The sequence below is a fragment of the Trachurus trachurus genome (assembly GCF_905171665.1).
Source record: "Trachurus trachurus genome assembly, chromosome: 18".
Classification (NCBI taxonomy): Eukaryota; Metazoa; Chordata; class Actinopteri; order Carangiformes; family Carangidae; genus Trachurus; species Trachurus trachurus.
Genome location: NC_139909.1, coordinates 13853798 through 13879794, shown reverse-complemented (window position 1 = coordinate 13879794; position 25997 = coordinate 13853798). Strand labels below are relative to the sequence as shown.

Here is a 25997-nt window from a genome sequence, read left to right as displayed (position 1 = left end):
TGTTCAATGTTGTGATATGGAGGCTGAATCATGAGTTATGACTGAAAACTCTGACAAGGCTGGTGCTGGTGGTGGCGCTTGTTTTCCCCGACCAGCGTAATTCCTGGTGGGTGGCGTCTTTCTTTCATCACAGTTTTATCTCACTATACTATACCTCGGTGGGAGAACGACTGAATCTATCACAATGTTGAAGGTAATGATGAGTTCAAGGACCACACTGACTTCATGAGAGTTTGGCCTTCTGGTCACTTTACCCCAGAACCAGCATCACATATTTACAAAGTTTTAGAATTGGTAAAAATCTATATGTGCCGTTTGTAATTAATTTAGCAATTTATTGTGTGAATTGGAAATGTTGTATTTGCTCTGAATCTATACTTATACAATCTATTCAAATGCATGACAAATAATACATTTAAAGGCATAAACCATATTTTCATATAGTTTTTGCTTTATTATAAAAATTGAAATCACATGATTGGAACTTTCTATTATGTATTAATTGATTGATATGGCTTTAATTAAGGGGCCTAACAAAAGAAAACAATTGCGCCTGAATTCAATTATTGTTGTTTTTTAGGATTTGTTTACTTCTAAGTGTAAACGCAGCAAAGAAACAGGACTGTATTCTAAATTATGATCAATTTAGATACTCAAATTTGTTTAAATGCAAATAAAGTTATCCATTTATTCATATGATTACACTTTATGTGAAAACTTTGAGCTTTTAAGCGATTGTAGACAGCAGAATTATTATAAAACATACTTGCTATTGGCTTTAATTTCATTTCTTAGGGCAGAATTGAAAGTGTTAAATCTGGAGGTGTAGAGCACTTCTCTTCTCCATGTGAATAAATGTTTGCAAACATGTCATTTACAAATGTCAGTTGCAACATTGTTAGCTTATTCTGGAGAAACTTATTTAAAATCAATCTTGATTAGCCAACATGCTATTGGCATATGCTATATAATCATGTTGATGCTGTTTTTGTTGTATGAAGACGACCAAACTCCTCAGAAATCTGGTGTCGTCTCTTCACGGGAGTGCACATGTTTTGTAAACTGGCACAGCCCGGCGAGGTGGAGTTAACCTCTGATAAACATTTTCTTTAAATTTCCCTGATTATCCTCAGACTTTGTTTCAATAAATTCTTTCTCAACATTTGGCAGATAAGTTAAGATTGCACTATAATTAGTTTTTTTTCTTCTTCTGCTTGTGCTTTACCATGTGTTTTGTAAACACATTGCCCAAGTGCTCACTGGGGGCTCCGCCGCCCACCCACGCTTTTAAAGAGCCGGCGTTATTGCTAATAGTTGTCACTCAAATATATTGGGGCGAGGGAGGAGTTGGCGCGTTTTTTGTTTTTCACAGCTGAGTGTTAGTGGTTAAAAATGAGTGGACGGGGGCGGGAGAGTGTTGAAATGTAAGTGTTCATGTGCATGTGTGTGTGTGTTTAGTGTGTGTTTAGTGTGCCACAAACACCCTGGGTGGTCAGACACACAAACTGCTTGTTCAGTTCAAGAATAGGCGTCGAGTCAAGCTGTTGCTGCTGAAGTGCTAAATGTTCAGAGAGGCTGCAACAGGTGATGTGGAGTGTGTCGTACGTCGATGAATGTGTGTATGGATTTCATTTAATTCTCTTTTTTTGTTGTTGTTGATGATTAACGAACCAAACCACCACCTCAGTGTCACAATGTTTCTCTCCCTCTGTTAATTCCCTGTCGTAGTCGTCACCACCCACCAAGCCCCCCCGTCTCTCTCTCTCTTTTTTTTTCTTCTTTATTTTGTTTTATTTTCTAACTTTTTAGTCAGACCACTCGTTCTCGTCGAGCTCGGAGTCGTCGTCGGACTCGCTGTACTCCACCGCGATGCGGCGCGACAGGATGGTGGCCACGTCGTTGCCCACGGGCTCCCGCTTGGCCTCCTGCTCCCTCTGCTCCTGCACCTTCCTCAGCTGGATACCTGGAGGACGGAGGATGGAGGATGGAGGATGGAGGAGGGGGAGGGGCAGGGGAGGGGTGGATGTATGGGTGGGGAACACCAGGCGTTTAGGAACCTTTATAAAAGCTCAATAGACATCTGTTTTTTTGGTCAAGTTAATATTTTAGGAACTGTATCTACTTGTAAAACGTTTTAAGACATGATATTTTTCATTAACCGTGTTAATTCTTGTTCTAATATGAAATTAAATGTTTCAGTGTATTCAAATGCCAATATTTTACAGTGTTGATCCATAAGAAGGTGTATTTGTAACTTTAAGAACCAAAAACTGTCGCACTGTTGTTTTACATCTCTTTCAGCTTCTCTCTGGAGCTCTGGTAACAACAGGTTGGTGTCGGCCAATCAGAAGACAGGGAAGACTCTGAGCCTTTCTTCTGATTGGTTGACTGCTTTATCGAAAAGATTGAATAAAAATGTACCAGATTTCAGGTAAAAAAATTAGATAAATCAGATCCTGCAGGTGTTGGATGATCGGTCCAGGTGGTGGGCGGGGCTTTGTGACTGCTTTGTTGTGACATCACAAAGTGACAGGAAGTCCTGACGGCTGGTTTTAAGGCTCAGTTTCTGAATACAGGCTGTGTGCATTTCTCTGTGGACTGAGGCTTTGATACTTTCACAGTATTAATATAGAACCTAGAGCTGATCAATAATCAAAAGAAAAACTTTATTTTATTTTAGTACCTGTGACCTTTAATAACATAATAAGAACTTTGATACTAAAAATAAAAAAAGGTAAAGTAACAAAAACAGCAGTAACTTCAATAAAAGTTGACGTACACACGCATACAAACCTTTACACACACACACACACACACACACTTACCTCTACGTATGGCGGCCAGCAGGTCGGAGCGGGCGTCGCTCATCGGGATCATCCCCAGCATGGTGGTGGACTTCCTCGTCTGTGGCGCCGCGTCCACAGCCGCCTGTCCCACGGCGGCGTGCGGTGGTGACGGGTGGGCCGGGTGGCCAGCGGGGGCGCCGGGCGGAGGAGGCGGAGGGGCGGCCGGGGGCGCGCCCGAAGGCGGGTGGGAGGGGGACGGCACGTAGTTGGCCGGGGGAGGAGGAGGGGAGGGGGAGTAGGGACGGGAGAGGGCGGAGGAAGCCGGGGGAACAGCGGAGGCGGCGGCGGCGGCAGCGGAGGGCGGGGCTGTGGTGGAGTCGAAGGCCGTCTGAGCGGAGGGGATGGTGGGAGGAGGTGGGGGAGGGGCAGGGGGGATATAGTACTCTGGGATGGTGGAGGGCTGGCCACTGAAACGAAGAAAAGAGAATAAAGTTAATACAAAAATAAACATATTGCCAATTGAATAAAGCTGAATAATTATTGATTATGATCATTACTCTGTTAACATGTTAAATAAACTTTTCCATGATATTCTAATTTATTATAATGCACCTGTAGTTCAGCATTTATGTCGGTAATTCAATTCAAAAAGTGAAAGTAATACATTATATAGATCCATTACACACAGAATGGAACATTTCATCTCTCTATGTATTTAATTTTATTATGACTTCACATATAATGAAGACCTAAAATTTTGTATCACAAAAAATTTGAATATTACAAAAAAAAAAATTTAAAAAGCATTTTTATTATGGAAATATTGACATTTCTGAAAAGTATGTCCATCTGCTGTATTATGCGCTCAATACTTGGTTGGGGCTGTTTGACTTGAACTACTAGAAATTGACTTTTCCATGATGATCTCCCATGAAAATTTGAATATTACGAAAAGAAGAAAGAAAGAAAGAAAGAAAGAAAGAAAGAAAGAAAGAAAGAAAAAAAGAATTTGTAATATGGAAATGCTGGCATTTCTGAAAAGTATGCCCATCTGCTGTATTATGCACTCAATACTGGGTTGGGGCTGTTTGATTTGAACTACCTGAACCTGAATTTTCCATGATATTCTAACTTATTGGAGATGCTCCTGTATTATTTCTTATTATAAGTTAATATAGTAGTAGTATATTGTAATAGTATTATTAAAGCAGAAGTGAGTGATCCGGTCGTTTTCGCTAATGCTGCGTTCCAGGCAGGCTTTTGAAATCGTAAATTACAGCTTCAAGTTACAACTTACGACTTTGTAGCGTTCCAGGCAACCCACTCGTGTTTTTCCGACCTGTTTTACCGGTGAAAGTCACTATAACAGCCACTCGTAACTTCCGACCGGTGAACTCGTACCAGATCGAACTGGTACCACTTCACGGTCGGAAAAATACGAGTTTCCTTGAACGCACCATAACAGTCCTCGTCGCTACGTCACCACATTCATGGCGTTCCTTGGCTGCACACACAGCCCTGCATGCCGTTCTCTCTCCTCATTGGATAAAAACTGTAGGATACGATAAATGTTTTCTCTTCGGCTCAGAGCAGAGCAGAGGGACTGAGAGACCCGTGTTTCAGTCCAAACACTCTATGTAAGTGATTGCTGTCGGAGGATATAACTATTTAAGACTTATATTAACACAAATATATCACTCACTTCTGCTTTAAGTCTAGGTAGAAACCTTTTTACTTTCTGCACTACAATCCCTCAATTTGACTTTTGTTCTACTTGATTGGGACACCTACCCGTGTGCGGCGCGGTAATCTTTAACCGACTGCTGCCTCGGCCCGTTAACCGTTGGATCTCCTCCCGGCTGGATCCCGTGTGCAGAGGGTTGCCTTCCCAAGGACGCCACGTGTCTCCCCGGCCCCGCAGGCCCTGCAGGCCCGGGGGGCTGGTTGGCCGGCCTGAGCCCCCGGTCCAGTGACTGGGTCTGGGCCGCCGCGCTGAGGTGATCTCTGGCGTGGTGGTCGGCGGCGAGGGCAGCAATGGGGGCCTGAGTCGAGGGGTGGTTGGGGCTCGCTGGGTAGGAGTCGGACGCCATTGATCTGTTGGAGGGAGGTTTAATGTTATGTTTGAATATATTTGAATATGCAGCCTAATATTTAAGGCGAGACACTACAGGCAAAAACAATTTTCAATTTTCAGATTTTGGGCTATTTTCTTCCTTAAAATCCACATTAAAGTGGTTATTTTTAATAACTTATAAATTATGTTCTTTCATTTGTAAATGTCTCCTAAATTCACTAAAAGTTAGCATGCTACTGTGACAAACTGTTTGGTCTGACCCATATCATGTCAGGTATTGTTGTAAAGCTCTCTCTCTCTCTCTCTCTCATTGTCATTTTCTTTGTATCAGCAACAAATCATAAAAGTACGATTGACAATAACAGTTTATGGAATTTTACAATACAAATCTTTAAAGGCTGTTTTCTCAAAATAGGTTTTTCCTCAGATTCTGAATTAGAAATCTCCACTTCAGCAGCACTTACATACACCAAACCTTCCAGTTTTATCCCTGTCTATATTCTGAAGGTTTTTACAGAGGGGTTTGTTGATGTATCATTCACAGCCTGATTTTTACAGCATTTTATTCCTAAAAACATGGCAAAATTAGATTTTGTTTTAGGGCTGGGTGACAGTATTTGATCAATTTCAGACTGATAAAAAGAAATATCCAAAATCCTCCTCCGTAAAAACTTTTGTCTCTAATATGTCAGCAGAATTAAACAAGAATCTTAAAAGTGGCTTTATCCAATGTTCAGATTTATGTTCTATAAAAGTATGAAAATTAGCGCACACTTAATTAGATATCACCTCATTTACATATTTAAAGATACAATTTGACAAAATTTGTAATATAAAAAATAATCGTCTTAATTTAAGTGATAAACTTGGGAAGTTTCATGGTGATATCTGTTGGTTTAACCTGCATCGTCCAGGAGAGGGCAGCACAGAGCTTTGAATAACACAGTCAGTGCTGCTGAAAGCTCCATCCCCCTTTACAGGTGTGTGCTTCACAGTGTGTTACAGTGAGACAGTGAGTAGTTGTGTAACAGTAGCTGCACTAAGTGGACTGTCCAAAAGCTTTTTAAGATGGAAGGAAAACCTGAAAGTCACTTGTTTTTTGTACGTACATGTCTTCCAGGTCAACCACTAATGTCAGATGGAGTAATCTCTATTTCCTCTGGGGCGCTACTCAATGATGCAAGTGTGTGTGCTGTCTGCATTGTTTCAAGGCAACAGGAGGACCTTAGAGAAAAACCTTATATAAATGTGAACAGCGTCTCTTTGTGTGTGTGAGTGAGTGTGTGTTTACCTGCTGTCAGGGGACAGGGAGCCTTCGGAGGACATGCCGTGGTAAGGAGACGGCGTGAGCCTGGCGTCCGGTCTGAACTCTTTGTCGTAGGCCAGGACGTTCCACTCCTGACGGCGGTTACGAGCCTTACGCACCTTCACAGACACAATATATTCATGTACTTTAGTATATTTACTGTTTTATTCAGCTAAAGCTTCTGACAAAAGCGACAGTGTTGTTACAGGTATAGTTCAACATTTTGGCAAATTGGCCCGTTGCCATAATCCCTATAGATTTAGGAGTAGGTTCGTTACCTTTAATTGTCGGTGCAAGCTATTTTAGAACGGCGGAGCAGAGCCATGAGCTGCTCAGAGCTACGCTACGGAGGCTAATGGGATTTCTGGGTTTCCCTCATCAAACTCATCAAATACACAATCCAACAACTCCAAAACGCTCTTGTGGACAAGTTGTGACCTATTAGCCTCCGTAGCGTGGCTCTGAGCAGCTGGCGGCTCTGCTCCACCGTTCTAAAATAGCTTGCACCGACAATTAAAGGTAACGAACCTACTGCTAAAACTATAGGGATTATGGCCAATTTGCCAAAATGTTGAACTATCCCTTTAAAGTTTAGAGTCTGACATCTGAAGTGCAGCTATCTGATTAGCATTCACTTTAAAGCATGAGCACAGCCGTTCATCTATAACACCCCATTATGGTCAGTGTTAATAGACAGTGGAAAGTGTCTTCACTTAGGTAAATGGCTCCAATAAAGTTTTAGTGGAGACGGTGATGAAGAGCTCTTCAGACTGGCTCCGGTCTCTGCTCTTTGATTTTACTCCATAAAAGTCGAGTTCAGTCGGTTCACTCTTCGCTCATTGTGCCAGACTTCTTTCTTCTCAGGGATGATATATACATGCATTGGCAATTAGCTGATGTCTAGTGCCTGTGTGTGTGTGTGTGTGTGTGTGTGTGTCGTGCATGAAACAGAGGATCATTTGAAGAACAAACAGTGGCGTAAATCCAAATGAACACTGTAAAGCCCTGAATAGGCAATTCGATTTTTAAACGTGTGATCGTTAATACTCTCATTAAAACTGTTATGATCTTGAAAAAAGAAACGTATCAAAGCCACGACGAACTGAAAGTTTATCAAAGAAAGGTTATAATATTTTGAGGTCAGCACACCACGTAGCCAGCTCGTTTACGGGCTAAGAGTGGTTTACTACTTGTTTTCATAAATAAAAACAAAATATAGGACACATTTCAAGTTTTAACTTCTTGTTCAGTCATATTAGTGTGAAACTAGCTCTGTTGCTAACTGAACATTCAATTAAACGAGGTTCCTTCCTGAAACGTGTTTGTACCATCAACTGTTGTCTCAGCAGGTTTACAGTAGGTTAGCACTTAGCTTAGCAAGTTTAGGACTTCTCGACAACAGAAATTGGCACAATGAAAGGTTAATTAGATACAGTGGCATACAGCAGGAAAAAAACTAAAAATAACTAAAAATACATTTAATAAATTTAAAGGAATATTTCAACATTTTGGCAAATTGGCCAAAGACAGAGTTGTTTTCGAGGTAAATTCATGCAAAACTGCTGATGCTAAATATTTTATATATATATATTATACAAATAATATGTATCATAATGTATACACATCCATATATAGATATGCAAATATATTACTATTGGTATTTCACATATATGACACTAATAACGGGACATACTGTATGTGTCATATTTGATTTCTGAAAGGATTAATGAAGTTTAATTGTATTTTCATATTGGTTTTAGAGGGAGGTCGACCAGTGGTGATGAAATAGAAACAAAAAAATAAAGTTTAAGTGTTGACAGACCTTCTTCACCTCTCTGCCCGGATCCTCCACCTGCTTCTGCTGCTCCTGGGAGAGAGACAGAGACACAAAGAGACGGACAGAGAGAAAAAAAAACTCAGCCATCGATTATTGATTTCACTCGTGCAGAGGGAGAAAAACAATAATGCAGGACTCCATCACCAGCTCCTCCAAACACACACACACATCACACATTTAATCTACACACCATCCAATTAGGAAACACCAACACACACACACACTGGCAGAAAATGGACAACAGAGGCAAAACTTCTGAAAACACGAGACGACAACGACAACCAAACCAAACCAAACCAAACCGAACCGAACAGAGAGGGGTGGAGAGAAAGGGTGAGGTGGCAAGCGAAGGCAACGTGACACACACACTGACACAAACAGAGGGGAGTGTGTGTGTGTGTGTGTGTGTGCGACATCTGTGATTCTTAATATCATTGCAATACACCCACTTGTGTTGGTGTGTTTCCCTCTGTGTCTGTGTGTCTTACCTGCGTTTGTGCGTCCTCTATGATAATAATTGATAATAATAATGATGATTATTATTGTTATTAAAGGGATAGTTCAACATTTTGGCAAATTGGCCCATTGCCATAATCCCTATAGTCATAGCAGTAGGTTCGTTACAAGTTCTTTTTAGAACGTCGGAGCAGAGCTGCTCAGAGCTACGCTACGGAGGCTAATGGGATTTCTTGGTTTCCCTCATCAAACTCATCAAATACACAATCCAACAACTCCAAAACGCTCTGGTGGACATGTTGTGACCTGCACATTCACCACGTTATGAGATAATAACAGAACGTTACGAGGTAAATGCAGAGACTGCTTGCTGAAAAACTGCCCCCAACGGGAACGCGCATCAGCGGTTTTGCATGAATTTACCTCTAAAACAACTCTGTCTCATAACGTTCTTTTATTATCTCATAGCGTGGTGAATGTGCAGGTCACGACTTGTCCACCAGAGCGTTTTGGAGTTGTTGGATTGTGTATTTGATGAGTTTGATGAGGGAAACCTAGAAATCCCACTAGCCTCCGTAGCGTAGCTCTGAGCAGCTCACTACTCTGCTCCGCCGTTCTAAAAATAGCTTGCACCGACAAATAAAGGTAACGAACCTACTGCTATGACTATAGGGATTATGGCAATGGGCCAATTTGCCAACATGTTGAACCATCCCTTTAAAGGTGAGTGTGTGCTGTGTGTTAGTGGGGGGAGGTGCAGGGGTGAAAGTGAAGGGGCAGTACGAGGAGGGGGAGGGGGGCAGGTCAAGGGTCGGGGGTTGTCTTACAGAGATGGACAGGGGGCTCCTGGGTGGGGCCTGTCTGGAGTGGGGCCTGTCAGGGTGGGCCGGACAGCCCTATGGAAACATGGGAGAAAGACAAGCTGGTGTGTTAGACTGAGGAGGAGGAGGAGGAGGAGGAGGAGGAGGAGGAGGAAGAAGGGTGGGCTGCGTGAGTTTGCAGGTGACACTACAGCTCGCTTAGAAAGAAAGGGAGGAGGGAGGAAGAAGAAGAAGAAGAGGAGGAGGAAGAAGGTGGAAGAAAGAAGATCCATCCATCCATCCATCCATCCTCTTGCAGCCGAGCTTCAAACCTGTTTTTTTTTTTTACATATACTGCATAAACTGACTCGGTTGGTTTCTTACGGGGATTTGGTTCTGCCGAGTTTTTCCCCAGAGTTGACGGGAGGAGGAAGAGGAGGAGGAAGGGGACAGAAAAATGTGAGCAGCATTAAAAACAGAACAGAAATATTGACAGTGCAGCAAAACGCTCACAGCAGCAGCAGCAGCCGCTCACAGCTCTGACGGAGGAAAACGAGGCATTTTTCAAGTCAGAGGGGGAATAACAGCCCAAAACATGATCATAACCACAGAGTCCAGCGTCCTGCAGCTCCCACACCTGATGCACGAGCCAAACTGGGCAAACTGTGGTTAATAATTGATGGTAACTTAATTGTTTCTGGGTCCTACAAGTTTTTTTTTCCGGGGTTTTTTCAATAGAGACGGCACCGATCCTATCCAACATTAATATCAGTATCGATCCTGATCCAGAATCCGTTCTGTGGTTTATACTGAAGAAAAAGAAGAGGAGTGAGCTGATAGCAGATGGCTAGGAGCAGTCAGCATTCTTGCACTTTTATGTCAAATAATCGATTCAAAAACATTAAAGTTGTTGCTTTAACTGAACAGGATAAATCAAGTAGCAGCAGCATCAGTTTTATTTCATTAAAAAATGATTTTTGAGCATATTTTTATCTACATTTTTTCCACAAATCTTGCATTTTTATACAGTGATGATCTGATTTTAAAAAATTCTTTCTTCTTTTTTCAAAACTTTTTCATGCATTTATTTATCTAAAGGCTCAAACTGTCAGAAATGGAAAAACATCACAAAGTATAGAGAAGTTTTGCACATGCCCACAAATATGGCTGAACAAAAACTACATTATAATGTTACTTTGATACTGTTGATCTCAAGTTTGTTGATTTTACCTGTACTTTTGCACATTAGAATTTCCTCAGACTACTTAAATGGTGTAAACGACACATATTGTCAATAGCTGACGGTGGTATTCTTCTTTTTATAACCTAAATGTATTGATCACATTCTGCTTTAGGGCGGCTCTGGTCTGATGAACCGCTTCAGAGCAACTGACCCCAAAAATACGATTCACTTTAGCATCATTTAGCATCAGCAGAGTCCAATGAGCCATTAACTCTGAAAGCATTGACCTCCGTTAATGAAGAGGCTCCTTTAACCTTTGAATTAACATGTAAACACAAGTGCTGACGCCTCATTTCATTAATGTGATTAACCATATCATATAAACTGTTAACAGCTGTATTCCCCCCTACTGCATGTGTGTGTCTATGTGTGTTTGTAATAAGGAGCCTGCAGAGCTGCTGCTGTATCGATAACCAGTTACACAACAAAGCAAAGCTACATGGTGAGTACAGTCATAGGAATGCACCAAATCATAGAAAAACAGCATAAAAAACAGACGCCACTCGGCTTGAAACAGAAATAAAACCAAAAACAAATTAGCAAATTAAAGTAGATGATGGATTTCTTTGAAGAACACACATCCACCTGCGCACACACACACAAACAAACCTGGACACACACAACCATACCTTCTGCCGCCTCTTCTCTTTGCGTTTGTCCTCGGTGGCCTGAAGCATCTTCTCCTTCCACAGGTTGAAGAAGTACGACGGGTCTGTGTAGAACTTCAGAGCGTCCTTCTTGTCATCCCTGAGTGGACAGATAAAGGTTCATTAAAAACATTTGAATAACTTTAGGGGGAGATGTGATAGAGAAAACAGCAGATTAACAGCAGATGCAACAAAATATCCACATCAATTCATTTAAAAAAAACGAATTAGCTGGATAATTAGCCGGCTAATCTCAGCGTTAATGCAAAAAATGACAGATTTAATCTCCACAGGGCTTGAGAAGTGACATCTGACCTCTGTCCCACTGGAAAATACAGTATAATGAGTTTTGTTTTGTTTATATTTCATCCATTGAAAGGCCTGAACATGTATCTGAGGATAAACAACACACAAACACTAAACAACTGTTGTTGTCTCCCAACAACTATCCACAGGGTTTAAAGCTAATGAAACTAATGTGTGTTTGTGTGTGTGTGTGTGTGTGTGTGTTTTTGCTGCCAGCGGCTCCATGGGAGAAAATCAACATCAACACGGGTGGAGGAGGAGGAGATGTGGAGTTAACACAACAACACAATTTACAGAAATAGATTTTTTCTAATTGGTTTAAATGTGGTGTAAAGTGGGTAAAGATGGAAAAACTACGACGAACGCTGCAGCGAAGCCTGGAAACATCTACTGTACTTCCTGTTTAGTAAAAAAAAAAAAGCAGATACTCCGACTATCTGATGAAACCGACGACACTGAATGTGACGAGTTATTAATGGATTGTGTTACAGTTATGATTAGGGATAGGAATTGATACTGTATCAATGCCATTATTGATTGTGCGTATCGATCTGGTTTTTTAGTGTTTGAAAAGGGTTGCACAGGTTCTGATATCACAAGTTTCTGAACACTGGACTAGACAGACAACTGTTTTCACGACAAATGTGGTTACAGCTCAGTGAGCGTGGTCATCTTTTGCCATTTCTCACAGGTTTTGTTCCTAACTGCAGTGTCCCAGGTTCCCCTCACTCTCTCATCAGCTTTCCTATCGCTCTCTCACTGTCATAAAAAGGCACAAAACCCCCCCAAAAACAAAGAACAGATAGAAAAAGTATCTTCATCTAGATTTTGATCTATGGGTCAATGAAAGGTCACTAAACTAACAGACAGTAACAACACTCCCTCACATCCTGCTGCCTGCCTCTGTCATTGTTTTGCACAAGTATGTGAAATGTGCAGGCCTTAAAGGGATAGTTCATTTTGGCAAATTTACCTATTGCGATAATCCCTATAGTCATAGCAGTAGGTTCATTACCTTTAATTATCGGTGCATGTTGTTTTGAGATCAGCGGGGCAGAGACGTGAGCTGCTCAGTGAACACAATGGAGGTGAACGGTACAGGTCCCCTGTCCCTCATCAAACTCATCAAATACACACTCCAACAACTCCAAAACACTGTGGTGGACCAGTTGTGACCTGCACATTCACCACGCTATGAAATACTCATGTATAATTACGAGACAGAGTCGTTTTAGAGGCAAATGCAGCTGGAACTACATTTCAGACACGGCTGCTGGGCGGATGTCTCGTAATGTTACATGATTATTTCATAGCGTGGTGAATGTGCAGGTCACGCGTTTTGGAGTTGCTGGATTGTGTGTTTGATGAGTTTGATGAAGGACAGGGGACCTGTACCGTTCACCTCCATTGTGTTCACTGAGCAGCTCACGTCTCTGCCCCGCTGATCTCAAAACAACATGCACAGATAATTAAAGGTAACAAACCTACTGCTACGACTATAGGGATTATGGCAATGGGTGAATTTGCCAAAATGTTGAACTATCCCTTTAAGATTGATACTTTTGTTGGTCGTTATGTGACCAGACATTTTCCACATGTGATGTGTGCTTGTAATGTAATTGTAATGGGTGAGCTCCATCACTGACCTATAAGGACTGAGGATGTTGAGCGGTGGAGGTTTGTCGCAGCGATGGTACATCTCCACCACCGGGTTGGGGACAGACGTCCTGGACACCACCTGCTGGTCCTGGATGGTGCTGCTCTTGAATGCCTTCCTCATGTTGATGTCCTGCAGGGAGACTGGAGGAGGAGGAGGAGGAGGAGGAGGAGGAGGAGGAGGAGGAGGAGGAGGAGGAGGAGGAGGAGGAGGAGGAGGAGGAGTGTTTATTAGTGTAAATGGGATAAAACAGGCAGAATCATTAACTGTGTCGTTAACAGTGTTTCGACGACATAATCTCCTAAAAACAGCTGTTTTTAACATTTTAAGTGTCGGATTAGCAGCTAAATCCTGAGCTCGTCCTCTGGCCGCTGCTCTCAGCTCCGTAAATATTATTCCCACAATCTGCCAGAATAAAAAAAAAGAAAAGAAAAAAAAAAAACGCGGACGACGACACCTTTAATTAGAAAAAGCAGCCAGGTCACGGCCGTTTAACTCCAAACACAGAAGCTGCCAAATCCAGCTTCAGTGGAGATGAAACAAACCAAAGAAAGAAAATTTAATTTAATTTAATTTAATCAAAAAGCATTTCCGGGACAATTTGCAGCTAATTTTCTGGCAGCAATGATTTGGATATTTCTATAATAACATTTGGACAATAGCCATTATGGCTGTAAGAGGAGAGAGTAATTTGATTTTCTTTTCTTTCTTTTTTTTCCAAAGCCAAAACACAAGACGATGTGTTTTCATTGTCTCCACAGACGAGGAAACGGCTCCTGAGTCACAGATTAAACGTCTTCAATCGCTTTTATTGTGTCTCTAATGTAATAAAAGCTAAATAAATGATTAATTACGTGAAGCAAAGACTTCATCTAACGACTCTCTCCCCCTCACACACACACACACACTAAAACAGCATGTGTTGCCTGTTGTTTACACTGAAGCCATTAAACACACACAGACACACACACAGTCGATGTCACGGTGGTTCGTGCGGCTTTGACCGTGTGATTTATGGGTTTTTATGGATTCTGGTGAAAGGCATTCTGGGAACAAACTGCCTGAAGAGGCTGAAGAAGACGAGGTGAAATAAAACCAGCGCTGCCTCTTCTTTTTTTTTTGAATTTTGGAAACAAAACACTTCAAAATAAAATTAAACAAAACAAAACTCCTGCAGCTTCAACACAAACTGATTTTTGTGATTTTAATTGATTCATTTTTCTTCAATGTGTGAAAAATGTAAGAAAAAACTAAATAAAAACACAACTTCATTTGCAAATTTCCTGTGATAATAGAATCTACACACACACAAACACACACACAAACACACACACACACTAGGTGATAATAGGACAGCAGGGACAGATTAGTCTTAGAGCTTGTTGCATCAGCTTAACAAGCATCACACACACACATACGCACACACACGTGCGCACACACACAAGCACAGCGGTTGTAAGGGAGAGTGTGTGTGTGTGCTGTTAGTATTCATCAAGTCTCTTTGTGTGTTATGCAGAGTGTGTAGGACTGTGTGATAATGTGATTTGTACACATAAGAGGAGTCTCTCTGTATGTGTGTATAGTATGTGTGTATATGTGTGTGTGTGCGTGTGTGTACGTGCGTGTGTGTGTCGGAGACAGAGAGAGAGTGAGTGAGAGTGAGAGTGAGAGGAAATACAACATGTATGTGTGTCAATCCCTTCACACCAGAGGAGATTTAACACGGCTGCAACGCTATCCAGGATCTACCAGATGGCTTAACACACACACACACACGCGCACACACACACACACACACACACACACACACACACACACACACACACACACACACACACACACACAACGTACATACACGCTATATAATAAGGTTGAACTGTGTCAGTGTGAAATATGTTCTCACCATGATTTCTTTCAACGCCTGTGTTGTCTGTGTTAGTGCATCCATGTATGTGTGTGTGTGTGTGTGTGTGTGCATGTGTGTGTGCGTGACTGCGTGTCAATCGACAACATCAACGCAGTCAAAAAGAAAGGCGTGTGTGTCTGTGTGTGTGTCTGTGTGTGTTGGATGTGACGTCTGACTGCAAAGACTTATTCCTCAAACAATTAAGAACGACCGGCCGTTTGATCTGTGCACGTTTGTGTGTGTGTGCACGTGCATGTGTGTGTATGTGTGTGTGTATGTGTGTGTATGTGTGTGCAGATTGTGCAGTCAGAACACACACACACACACACACACACACTGCTGTCTGCTCGGTGTTTGATCGTTCCCTCCTAAGCCTCTGTCCCTGCGGCCAAATGAATAATCCACAAAACTAGCAGCTAATGCAACTTTCATTCAGACACATCTTCAAAGAGACCTACACACACACACACACACACTCTACACATGCACACACACACTCTACACACACAAACATGTCGGCTGCTGCTAAGAACCAGATTACTGTCAGAAACCGGCTCATTAATGGACGCGTGTGGTTTCACAGTGAATCTGCTCTGAATCATCAGATTATTACAACAAACTCTTGTGTCGTTGTTTTCCCATGAGCACTTGCTGCAAACTACGGTGGCCCCGAGGGCTCAACACGCTGGAACTTCTTTATTTTGTCCTTCAATTGTAATTTTTCCTTTCATCTCTTCTTTTATTCCTCCCTCCTTCCTTCCTTCCTTCCTTTGTTTCCTTCCCGTTGTCCCTTTCTTTAACTTTTCCCCTTTCATCCCCCCTTTTCGCACCCCACCCCTCCCCTCCCTCCCTCCCGTCATAAAACATTCATGCCGTCACTCATCCTGTCAGTCTGGAAGAAAACAGACGGAGAGAGAGATGGAGGCAGACGACAGGAGCGAGGGATGAGAGAGGTGGCGGAGGAGGGAGAGAGAAGCGAGAAGATGTGAGGTGAGGATCTGATGAGCGGATGAACGCGTGGTCGGAAGTGAAGGACAGACGAGAGGCTGGAGTGTGGGAGGAGGAGGAGGAGGAGGAGGAGGAGGTATAGAGATGGAGAGAGGGAGAGAGAGAGAGAGGCGATGAAAGAGTTTGAGCAGGGGAGGAAGAGGAGGAGGAGGAAGAAGAGGAGGATGAGACGAAGGAGTGCTGAGCTTTTGCTTTTTATCCTCGTCTGACGCTCTGAGCCCAGCGTGCTGCAGAATGACTAGGCAGTATCAGAGAGAGGGAGGGAGGGAGGGAGGGATGGAGAGAAGGAGAGAAAGAGAGGGAGGGAGGGAAGGAGGGAGGGAGGGGGGGAGATGGAGAGAGAAAGAGAGGGAGGGAGGGATGGAGAGAGAGAGGGAGGGAAAAGAGAGAGAAAGAGAGGGAGATGGAGGGAGAGAGAGAGAAGGAAGGAGAGATGGAGAGAGGGAAGGGGGAAGGGAGAGGGAGGGAGAAAGAGGGAGAGAGAGAGATGGAGAGGGGGGCAGATGGAGAGAGAGAGGGAGGGAGGGAGAGAGGGGGAGAGAGAGGGAGGGAGGGAGAGAGATGGAGAGAAAGAGGGAGGGAGGGATGGAAGGAGGAGGGAGGGAGAGAGAGATGGAGAGGGGGGAGCGAGGGAGAGAGAGGGGGAGGGAGGGTTGGAGAGATGGAGAGAAAGAGAGGGGGAGAGAGAGGGAGAGATGGAGGGATGGAAGGAGGAGGGAGAGAGAGAGAAAGAGAGAGAAGGAGGGAGAGAGACAGAGGGAGGTAGGGAGTAGGGACAAGAGAGGGAGAGATAAAAGAGAATACAAAGGCAGACAGGAAGAGAGAGAAAACACTAGAGCGAAAGAAAGAGAGGAAGAAAAGAGAGAGAAGGAGGATGTTATGAAGAGAGTGGTGAAAAAGAAAAGGAAGAGAAAGAGGTGAAGAAGATAAACAGACATGAAAAGGGAGAGAGTGAAGGAATTAGGGAAAAGATGGAGAGAGAGAGAGAAACAATGGAAGGAGGGATGAATAAATCAGAGGAGAAAGAAGGGAATGAAAAGAAAGGAAGCAAGAGAGAGAGAGTAGAAATAGAGAGAATGGAGGATGTGAGGAGAGAATAAAGTAGGGGTGAAGAGGAGGACAAGAAAGGTAGAGAGGCATAAAATAAATAAATAAAAGAAAGATAAAAGAGAGAGGGAGGAAAGAGGAAGAAGATGAAGATGTGAGGATGAGGAAGCAGAGATCAGAGGAGAGGAACAGGTTGTTTCTCTCTCTCCATCTCTCTCTCTCTCCGTACCTTCCTCCACGGTGGAGTCGAGCTGCGTGACCTTCACCGCCAGCTGGTCCACTCTCTCCTGCAGGCTGCTCATCCTCAGGTAGAAGCTGTTGGCCTCGTTGAACAGTTCCCCGAAGATGTCCTCCGCATGACGACCTGCACACACACACACACACACACACAGAGACACACACACACACACACACACAGACACACACACACAGAAACACACACAGACACACACACGCGGTTAACACAGGGTATATACAGGAATCTTGAAGTTAATTTTAATACCTTTTTAAGACTTTTTCAAGACCTTCTCAATATTTTTCAATACCTCACCGCCACTTACATCATCATCATTTACATCAGTGACACTTTTAACGTAACAGTTTTAGTTTGTGATAAAGACTATAGACCACTATGATACAACAAGAATTCAAAATAGGCTGGGATAATAAATCAAAGGCAAAGTTTATCAAAAAACAAAACAAAAAAACATTGCTCCACTCAAAAAACTAAAAGATCAATCTTCTTTTCTTTGTTATGTACCGGTTAATCTTTGTTTTTTAATAAAATGAATAAATTCACACACTTTTACAATGTTTTTTAGGACTCAAACTCTTTCAGAAGCTAATTAAGAAAAAATACCTTGAAATTTTAAGACTTTATAAAGTCGTGAAAAGACTTTTTAATACTTTTTAAGGGTCTTAATTTTCCCAAAATTGATTTATCACCTTTTAATACTTTTTAAGACCCCGCGGATACCCTGTAACAGGACACATTCACACATTCACGTCGAGAATCAACAGGAAAACACATCAGTGACGTCAGAGAACAGAAACACAGTCCAGTGTGTTTACTTGATCCTAAACTCAAAGTTCACCTCCTTCCTTCTCCTTCCAGAGCTCTTGACCTTATCCAGCCACTGTGACAAACTTGAGCTTCGATTCGATTCTTCGATTATAACGATTGTCGATTCGATTATTGGTGCCACGCTTCTTCGATTATTGCAATTTTTCACGCGTTTTTCCATACAAGATTGATTTTGTCTTCATCTGTGGCTACATTTGTAAATAAATAGCCTATCAACTAACTCAGTTCCTCTAAAACTATACACTCATTAAGTGTTTTTTTTGTTCTGGTCTTGCGGCAAAGCATCAGCGTTAATAAATCGATGCCAAATCGTCACATGACGCATCACGATGCATCGCCACATCGATCAATTGCGTCCACATCTATCAGGTACAGTCAGGTCTTTTTAACCAACATGTTTTTATTGTGTATTTTTCTTCACAAACATATAATCAATACATTTCCCCCTTTAAAAACCCAATAAATTATTATTTTTTATTAGCTACTGATTTTTCTTTTAGTTTTTACTTTCACTTCTACTATTGCTGCAGACACTGAGAGGATTTTGTCCCCAAAACTGAAGAAGATCAATACATCAACATTCAAACTATTGGAAAAATATGATCAAAAACAGTTGCAGATTCATTTTCCTATTGATCAACTTATCAATTCTTAAACTCACATTTTCAACTCTAAAGTTGATTTTTTTTTAAAAGTACATTTAAAAAAAAAAAAAGCTTCAAGTCCTCTTATGTGTCTGTGTTGCCATGGTTACCGGCACAAACTGTCAATCATTCACTGGACATATTATATAGGTGTAGCCTATATGTAATGATGCAAACAGTAATTAAACCAGACACGGTGCGTTCAGGTGTCATCCGTTCATTCCGATACAGGCAGGAGGTTGTTGGTGTTGCCACATTCACAGGTTTAATGTCAATAATAATAATTAAAAAAAACATTATGACTTCACAGAGGCGTGGAGCAGAAGTCTGTTGTCCACAGGAACGACCTCTTTTTTTCCTGGAAATCAAAGGCCTCTCTCTGCAGGTTCAGCAGCAGCAGGAGTCTGGGTTTTTTTTTTTTTATGTGGCGGCGGCACAAATTATGATGACTTCTTCCAGCTCTCCCGGTGTGACACGGAGCAAATAACAAGAGGCTAAAAATAGCTCGACAATAGAGCGGAGACGTATGGAGAGGAATTCATGGAGATGGAGGTCAGACGGAGGCGACGCTCCTCCTCCTCCTCCTCCTCCTCCTCCCTCTGTCTGTCACAGCAGGACCAGCTCCCCCCTGCAGAGCACCGGTCGGACTGAATGCTTAAGAGGCCCTGTCTATTTGTGTGTGTGCAGGACAGAGCTAGAGAAACATTTCAATTTATTTACCAGGATACAGACATGAAGCCTTTTCAATGGCGCTGCCTCCTCAAAATCACGTGAAACACACACACATACACACACAAACACACACACGTCCTCTCGGCCCACAAACATGACAGATGGAGCAGAGGCAGAGCGCTCACTCATTCGCGCTGAGCTGTCGCTGAATTCAATTTACCCTCTGACTGTTAATCACATTTAAATGGCCTCGTCCATATTCCCACTCATCCACCTCTTTCCTGCATGATCTCTCTACATTAGCATTCACACACACAGACACACACACACACACACGAGTCGCAGGTGCCCTATGAGCCGTGTAGTGGTGATAATAGTCAGGTGAAATTAAGGATGCACTGGACTGAGGTGCATCTGCAGCCTGACTCATCGGCCTAGTGTTTTCTGCTGCGGGTCACTTCTTACAGCTGAGTCACAGACAGACAGAGCGAGCGCTTTGGCAACATGTTTGTGTTATTATTTGTACCAGTGAAATTCAACCTTTTACACATTTTTTTTTTCTCTCTCTAGCTAACACCCTCTGTCACTTCATGCTGATGAATATCCATCTGATCAGCTCACACAGTCGCTATGAAATGAATTCAGTTCTGTTGTTGTGATTGCAAATTCAAAAGGTTCGTCTCTTTTGTGTGATCTGGTGAGCTACTGTGCCATTTCTTTTCCTTTTTGGTTCAGTGCAGGTAATTAAAATAATAATGGCTAATTGGAAATGTGTATTTTCTGCCACATTTGTTGTTTTTGCTCTCCGTGTATTCGTTAGTGTAGCTCGCTTGGCGGCCATGTTTGTTGTTCTAATGCCGCGTTCAAGACAACTCCAAAGTAACCGAGCTGTCTGTTTATTTTTATTTTGGAGGCAGATGAAAATGTGTGAAAACATCAACAAATAACTTTTGTTACAATTCCATTCTTACTTGAAACGACAAGGGCCGCCATGTTTCGTTGCTGTCACTAACGTCAAGTTGGAAAATTGGAGCTCTGAGATGATACCCCAATTTCCGACCTGTAATTTTCGAGTTTGAAGCCGTTCAATTCATTTTTCACAACTCACAACTCGGAAAACACGAGTTGTCTTGAATGCAGCATTGCTCTGCTGGTATTCATCTTTGTTAGTGTAGCTTTCTTGGCAGCCATGTTTGTTGACGTGGCTTGCCAATATTAGCATGCTAATATGCTAAGCTAAGGCAGCTACCTTTCCCGCTAATCATCAGAAAGTGGAACTGTCACTGTAAGCAGTTAGCTTTACTATATAGCTGTTTAACCTCTTAAGGCCGGGTCACACCACCAGAAAGTGGAACAGAGAAACTAATCTGTAGAGGTAAATACTTGTTGGTGACGAGCTGGTTAACTGCTCTAACAAATGTGTTAGCTGCTAACCATGTTTTATACTTTTGTAAGTCAGAGATTCTCTGTATTTGCCCACTGGCTTTTTGCCCATCATTATACACCATTTTGTGAAGTAAAAAAAAATGAAGTTGGAAAATAAAGTTTGTTAATAGTCAGTTAGCAAACCTATAACAATAATACACACTAGCTTGGCTGTTTGTTCTTTTGTGCAGCCCAGTAGAAGCTCATTTGGCACCTGTAGCAAAGGCACCTGAACAAATTCTTCTCCCTTTAGTTTACACATCCATACATTATACAATTTAAAGTAAACAGTATAGTATATGTGGTGTACTCACTCAGACTGCCCAGCTGTTTGATGATGGCTGCCAGGGTGCTGTTGGTGACACACTCCAGCTCACTGGTCACCCCATCAGGCAGAGCGCCACGGCACAGGTGCCTGGGCTCGATGTTCCTCTTCACCAACGGCATGCTGGACTACACACCTGAGGAGAGGAGACAACAGAGGTGATCAATACCTGAAGGTTTTCTTTCTTTAAAAAAAATAAATAAATAAAATTTCATCCGAAAACATGTTCTGACGTCTCCAAAGCTGCAGGACTGAACTCTGCAGAGTTTATTCACACTTTCTGTGGCTCATTATTTCAACTCCCTGTGGGAAATAAGAGCATTAGTGCCGTTACAGCTTCACACTGACAGTTAAGAGAGAAAGAGGAGGAATGAAAAGAAAGAAAGAAAAAAAACAAGCTGGTGTTCAGCTGCGAGTCCTGATGGTGATGACAGTGTCATGTCCGCCGTGGGGCGCAGTCGCTCATCACGCTGCTTAATGTCAATGCGGCTGGGACGAGCCAAGAGCCAAATGAGCCGGAAAGAGGTTTCTAAACGGTGCTAACGAGCCACAACTGTAGCCAAAAGAGACCACAAGGGATGGATAGAGAGAGAGAGAGAGAAGGAGGAGGACAAAGAAAAGAGGCAGAAGATGAGTGAAGAGAAGAACAGACATCAGTGTTTGACGCCACAGGGGAAGAGCTAGCAACATATAGATCCAGTCTGATGTATTATATGAGATGAGTTCATCATCTTTGTGCAACCTCAGGGATAAAATGTACAACTTTTTAGGCTGGAGAAAAAGTTACTTTTAGTGTGAGATGCAACTTCTGGATGAGATGTTCAGGTTTTATTCTGCTATTTTATTGATTAAATGAAGAATTTATCAGTTAAAGTGCATATTTTTTGTGTTTAGGCTGCAATGTTTAGGTTTAGGTGTGCACCTTGTGATTTATAGTGCATAGTATAGATTTAAAGGAGAAATATTCTGCCCCCTTTCCACAAATTAAAATAGTTCCCAGGTGTCTTAAAGACATATCTGTGACATGCTTTGGTCAAAATACCCCAAAGATCAAACATCACAGCTCTTCTCATCCTCTCAAAACAGCCCTGTTCAGAATGGCTGGTTTTAGTGCCTGTCCCTTTAAATGCAAATGAACCGTTGCTTGCCCCGCCCCCTTCTACCGGTCCCAGGTAGGGGTGAGGGAACAGCTCGTAAAAGTATGGATCTCAACCTAGGGAGCCTGCACATTTTTGTCAATTCTCACATTTTGGGGGCCGAAATATAAGTTAAAGAGCCTTCAAAAAGTGATATTTCCATAATATGTCCCATTTAAGTGCACCATTGTTGGTAAAATGTGCACTTTAATTATCAAAATATGGGTTGGGAATTACATCGTATAGGTTAAAGTGCACAAGTTTTGTGTTCAATGTGCGACTCTGGTATTTTAACTACACAACCTTTGAGTTGTGTTGGTTTTAAGAGAGCAGTTATGGGGTTTTAAATGTCACATTTTCGGGTTATGTTAAGTATTTTAAGATATTTTACAGGTTGTAGAAATTGGCAAAAAAACAGCTTCTCTACAGTGATCATCAAATCACGACCTAATAAAATGGCTTAAAAATAGATCTTAACTAGACATTAAATTTCCTATGATCTCTGGGGTAAATCATATCACACACAGACACACACAGAAGTTGGATGAAAGTGAGTGAGAGTTGAACACGTGAGAGGAAGCTGCTCAGCTCCTCAGTTCAGACTCGACTCTCTATGTGGGACACGCTTGTTATTTTGGGGCCGTGATTTAAAGTGTGAGTGAGTGTGTGCATGTGGCACGTGTGTCTGTCTCACAATTAAGAATATGTGCAACTTCCCTGTTAGTGTGTGTGTGTGTGTTGCAGGTCAGTGCTCTGGAAACACACTGTTCTCACGCTCTCCCACGCTTCTAATCATGTAAAATCATTGGCAGAAACTAATATTTCTGGGTCGAGACAAAGGAGGTAAACAAAAACACAAGAACTCTGTGTGTGTCTGGATCTTAATAATAAAAGAGATACATTTACACCTGCGTGCACCATTGACTGTTTTTGTGTGTGTGTGTGTGTGTGTATTCATGTGATCCTTAATTTGTTTGTGCACACTGAACCACACACGCCAACTTCAATAAAAAGTGACTAGTTTGTCCTCTTTACGTCTCTCTCGCACGCTCTCCTGCCCGTCCTCCCTCTAATCGCTTCTGACATCCAATTACACAAACCACCTCAGATTGTGTCTTGAGAGTGCGATCGAGCTTTGTGTGTATGTGTATGTGTGTGCGAGCCAATATCGACCCCCCCGCCTCCTCCTCCTCCTCCTCCTCCAGCTGTTGTAAATAATCTAACACCACGGCTGTTTAATAATACATAGACACTCCTCATCCTCCATCGCCGCCTCAATAGCTGCTCTTCATCTCCTATTCGTCTCATCTGTCCAACCCCTCCCTCCCTCCCCTCCCCCACTCTCCTGCCAATATTCTCTCGCTCTAGACCTTCACTCCATATCTGCCCGGTTTCATTAATAAATCAGCACGGGTGAATATCTCTTCCTCTGACTCCCCGGCGTCCATCGCTGAGTGGGTATTCCCCCATCATCAGCGTGCTCATCTGAGTGTGTGTATGAGTATGTATGTCTCTGTGTGTGTGTGTGTGTGATATTGGTGAGATGTTGAGGCCACTTAGTCTGGAGTTCATGATGTAGGTTGACATGCACGAAATGATGCGGTTCCTCCCCTTTCTCTGACACACACACACCTCTCAGAAACACTCAAACACACACACATACCCGCGCCCTGACTGCATTTTGACCCAGAGGCACTTCAGTCTCTTCACACGGCCTCATTCAGGTCAGTTGCAGGGTGAAGTCACGTCAGCCTCACACTACAAACAAAAGGACTGTGGGCAAATGTTCATTTCATGTCCTGTGGTCTAATATAATAAACCCTGGACAGTAACATGATCCTGGATAGAAAAGCTGCATTACACAGAGAAAAGTCAATGAGATGATCCTGGTTTAATAACATGTGCTCTCCACAGTGCTCATAATTTAGCATAATTTATCACCTTCATGTCAGTCCTGTCTCACACGTCTCTCCGGATCCAATGGAGAACTGTTAATGATGCAGTGCAGAGAACATCCCGTTCATACAAACTCAGTTTCAGTGTTTGGAAATGCTTCTTCTTTATAAAAGAGAGAGGGAAGGAAGCGACTTCTTAGCTATTAAATGTAATTATTAAATCAAGAGCATAACTAATTTATTTGACAGGGACAATGCATGTTAATGGAAATCAGTGCAAAAATACACAATGTAAACGTGTCGGTTTGTAGCAAAAATGCTAATTCACATCTGTGGTCCCCAGGCAGATCCCACAAAACAAAAACCATACGCAACTACAATTATACAAATGTGCCACAAACTCTATGTGATTACAACTAAGGAAAAATAAATAAATATTATTTTACCTTCTAGAATAATTTATTGTAGGCTACGTTAAGCGACAAATGTTCAGGTGTGATAATAATTTTCCAACCTGATAGCTTAGAGCCATCTCCGCACTGACATGAGTGATCCATGCAGAATAATTCATGATGCCCTTTTTCTAATTTATGCAATATTTTATAATGTCAGTTATGACCATTTTGATAATAAAAGAAGTCATAAAAGGAGTAGTGGTGTCAAACAAAACCAATACGCCAGAGCTCTGGGCAGCCATGCTCTAGTTCTGAGGGTAGCCATGTTTGTTAGCCCCTAACTTAATTAATTTTAGGAGCACAAGCAGAAAATTTAGGGTTAGGGTTACTTGCAAAGCAAATATTCCCATTTCCTTTTCATTCAAGATCCTCACACACATTTGGCCTGACACCTGTAATGACAGACTCCAGATTCTTTGAGTCATCCCATCCATGTTTCACCAGTGTTAAAAAAAGAGGCAAATTTACTGGTTGCACATGTGCAAGTAGAAACATTTACTACTGCCATATCAAATTTTAAGGGCAAAGAGTCTGGAGCCCTGGAAGTAAATGCTAGCATGCTAATATGCTAAATTAAGACTGTGATCATTGTAAATATTAGCCACTAATGAGGATTTCACATTGTCATTGTGAGCCCATTAGCTTGCACCTGTTAGCAATTAGCACCACTGTGCCTCGTTAGGCCTCTCAGTCAGAACGAAACAAAACAAAAGAAAGAAGTGAGTTGAATCGATAGTGATGTGATTCAGGCCGCTTTCACTATTTAAAGAAGGTATTTGAAGACGTTTTGAGGACACCACCAAGGGAGGGAGAAAATTAACAAGATGACAAGAAGGAAGACGAGTGGAGCAAAAGGAAAAAAAAAAAAAGAAAGGGAAAAAAAGAGAGAAAAAAAAGTGTGTCGTGGAGCCATGGGAACGTCACTATGGCAACGCACTGAGGAATCCGCTCCGCTGCTCAAAAGTGGAACTCGGCGCGACTCCGAAAATAGTATGAAAGAGACGGAGAGAAGAGAAGAGAAGAGAAGAGAAGGGGAGACAGGGAGAGACAGAGAGAGAGAGAGACAGTAAAGAGATAAAGGAAGGAGAGAGGGAGAGAAAGAGAGAGAGAGAGAGAGATGGATGGACAACCGTGTGAAAACGAAAAGCAGGACGTTTTAAACTCTACAGTAAGTAGGTCTCCGGAGGATTTATTACACAGTCTTGACACCTGCACTGATATACAAGACAGGAAAGAGTGGGGCGCAGTCAGAACTGAAATAGCAAAAAAAAACAAAAAGAAAAAAAAA

General features: G+C 42.3%; 1 protein-coding gene across 1 annotated transcript; it reads right to left on the bottom strand.

The window, feature by feature from the left end:
* Positions 1-1805: 1805 nt before the first annotated feature.
* LOC311002089 (actin-binding protein WASF3) lies at positions 1806-21345 on the bottom strand (the record flags this gene model as incomplete). The annotated part of the gene is made up of 10 exons (XM_083993311.1): positions 1806-1963; positions 2826-3253; positions 4578-4880; positions 6152-6285; positions 7989-8033; positions 9287-9355; positions 11132-11249; positions 13102-13255; positions 17303-17437; positions 21213-21345. 10 exons carry the CDS (start codon positions 21343-21345, stop codon positions 1806-1808), a joined length of 1677 nt encoding a protein of 558 aa, XP_083849437.1.
* Positions 21346-25997: the final 4652 nt, after the last annotated feature.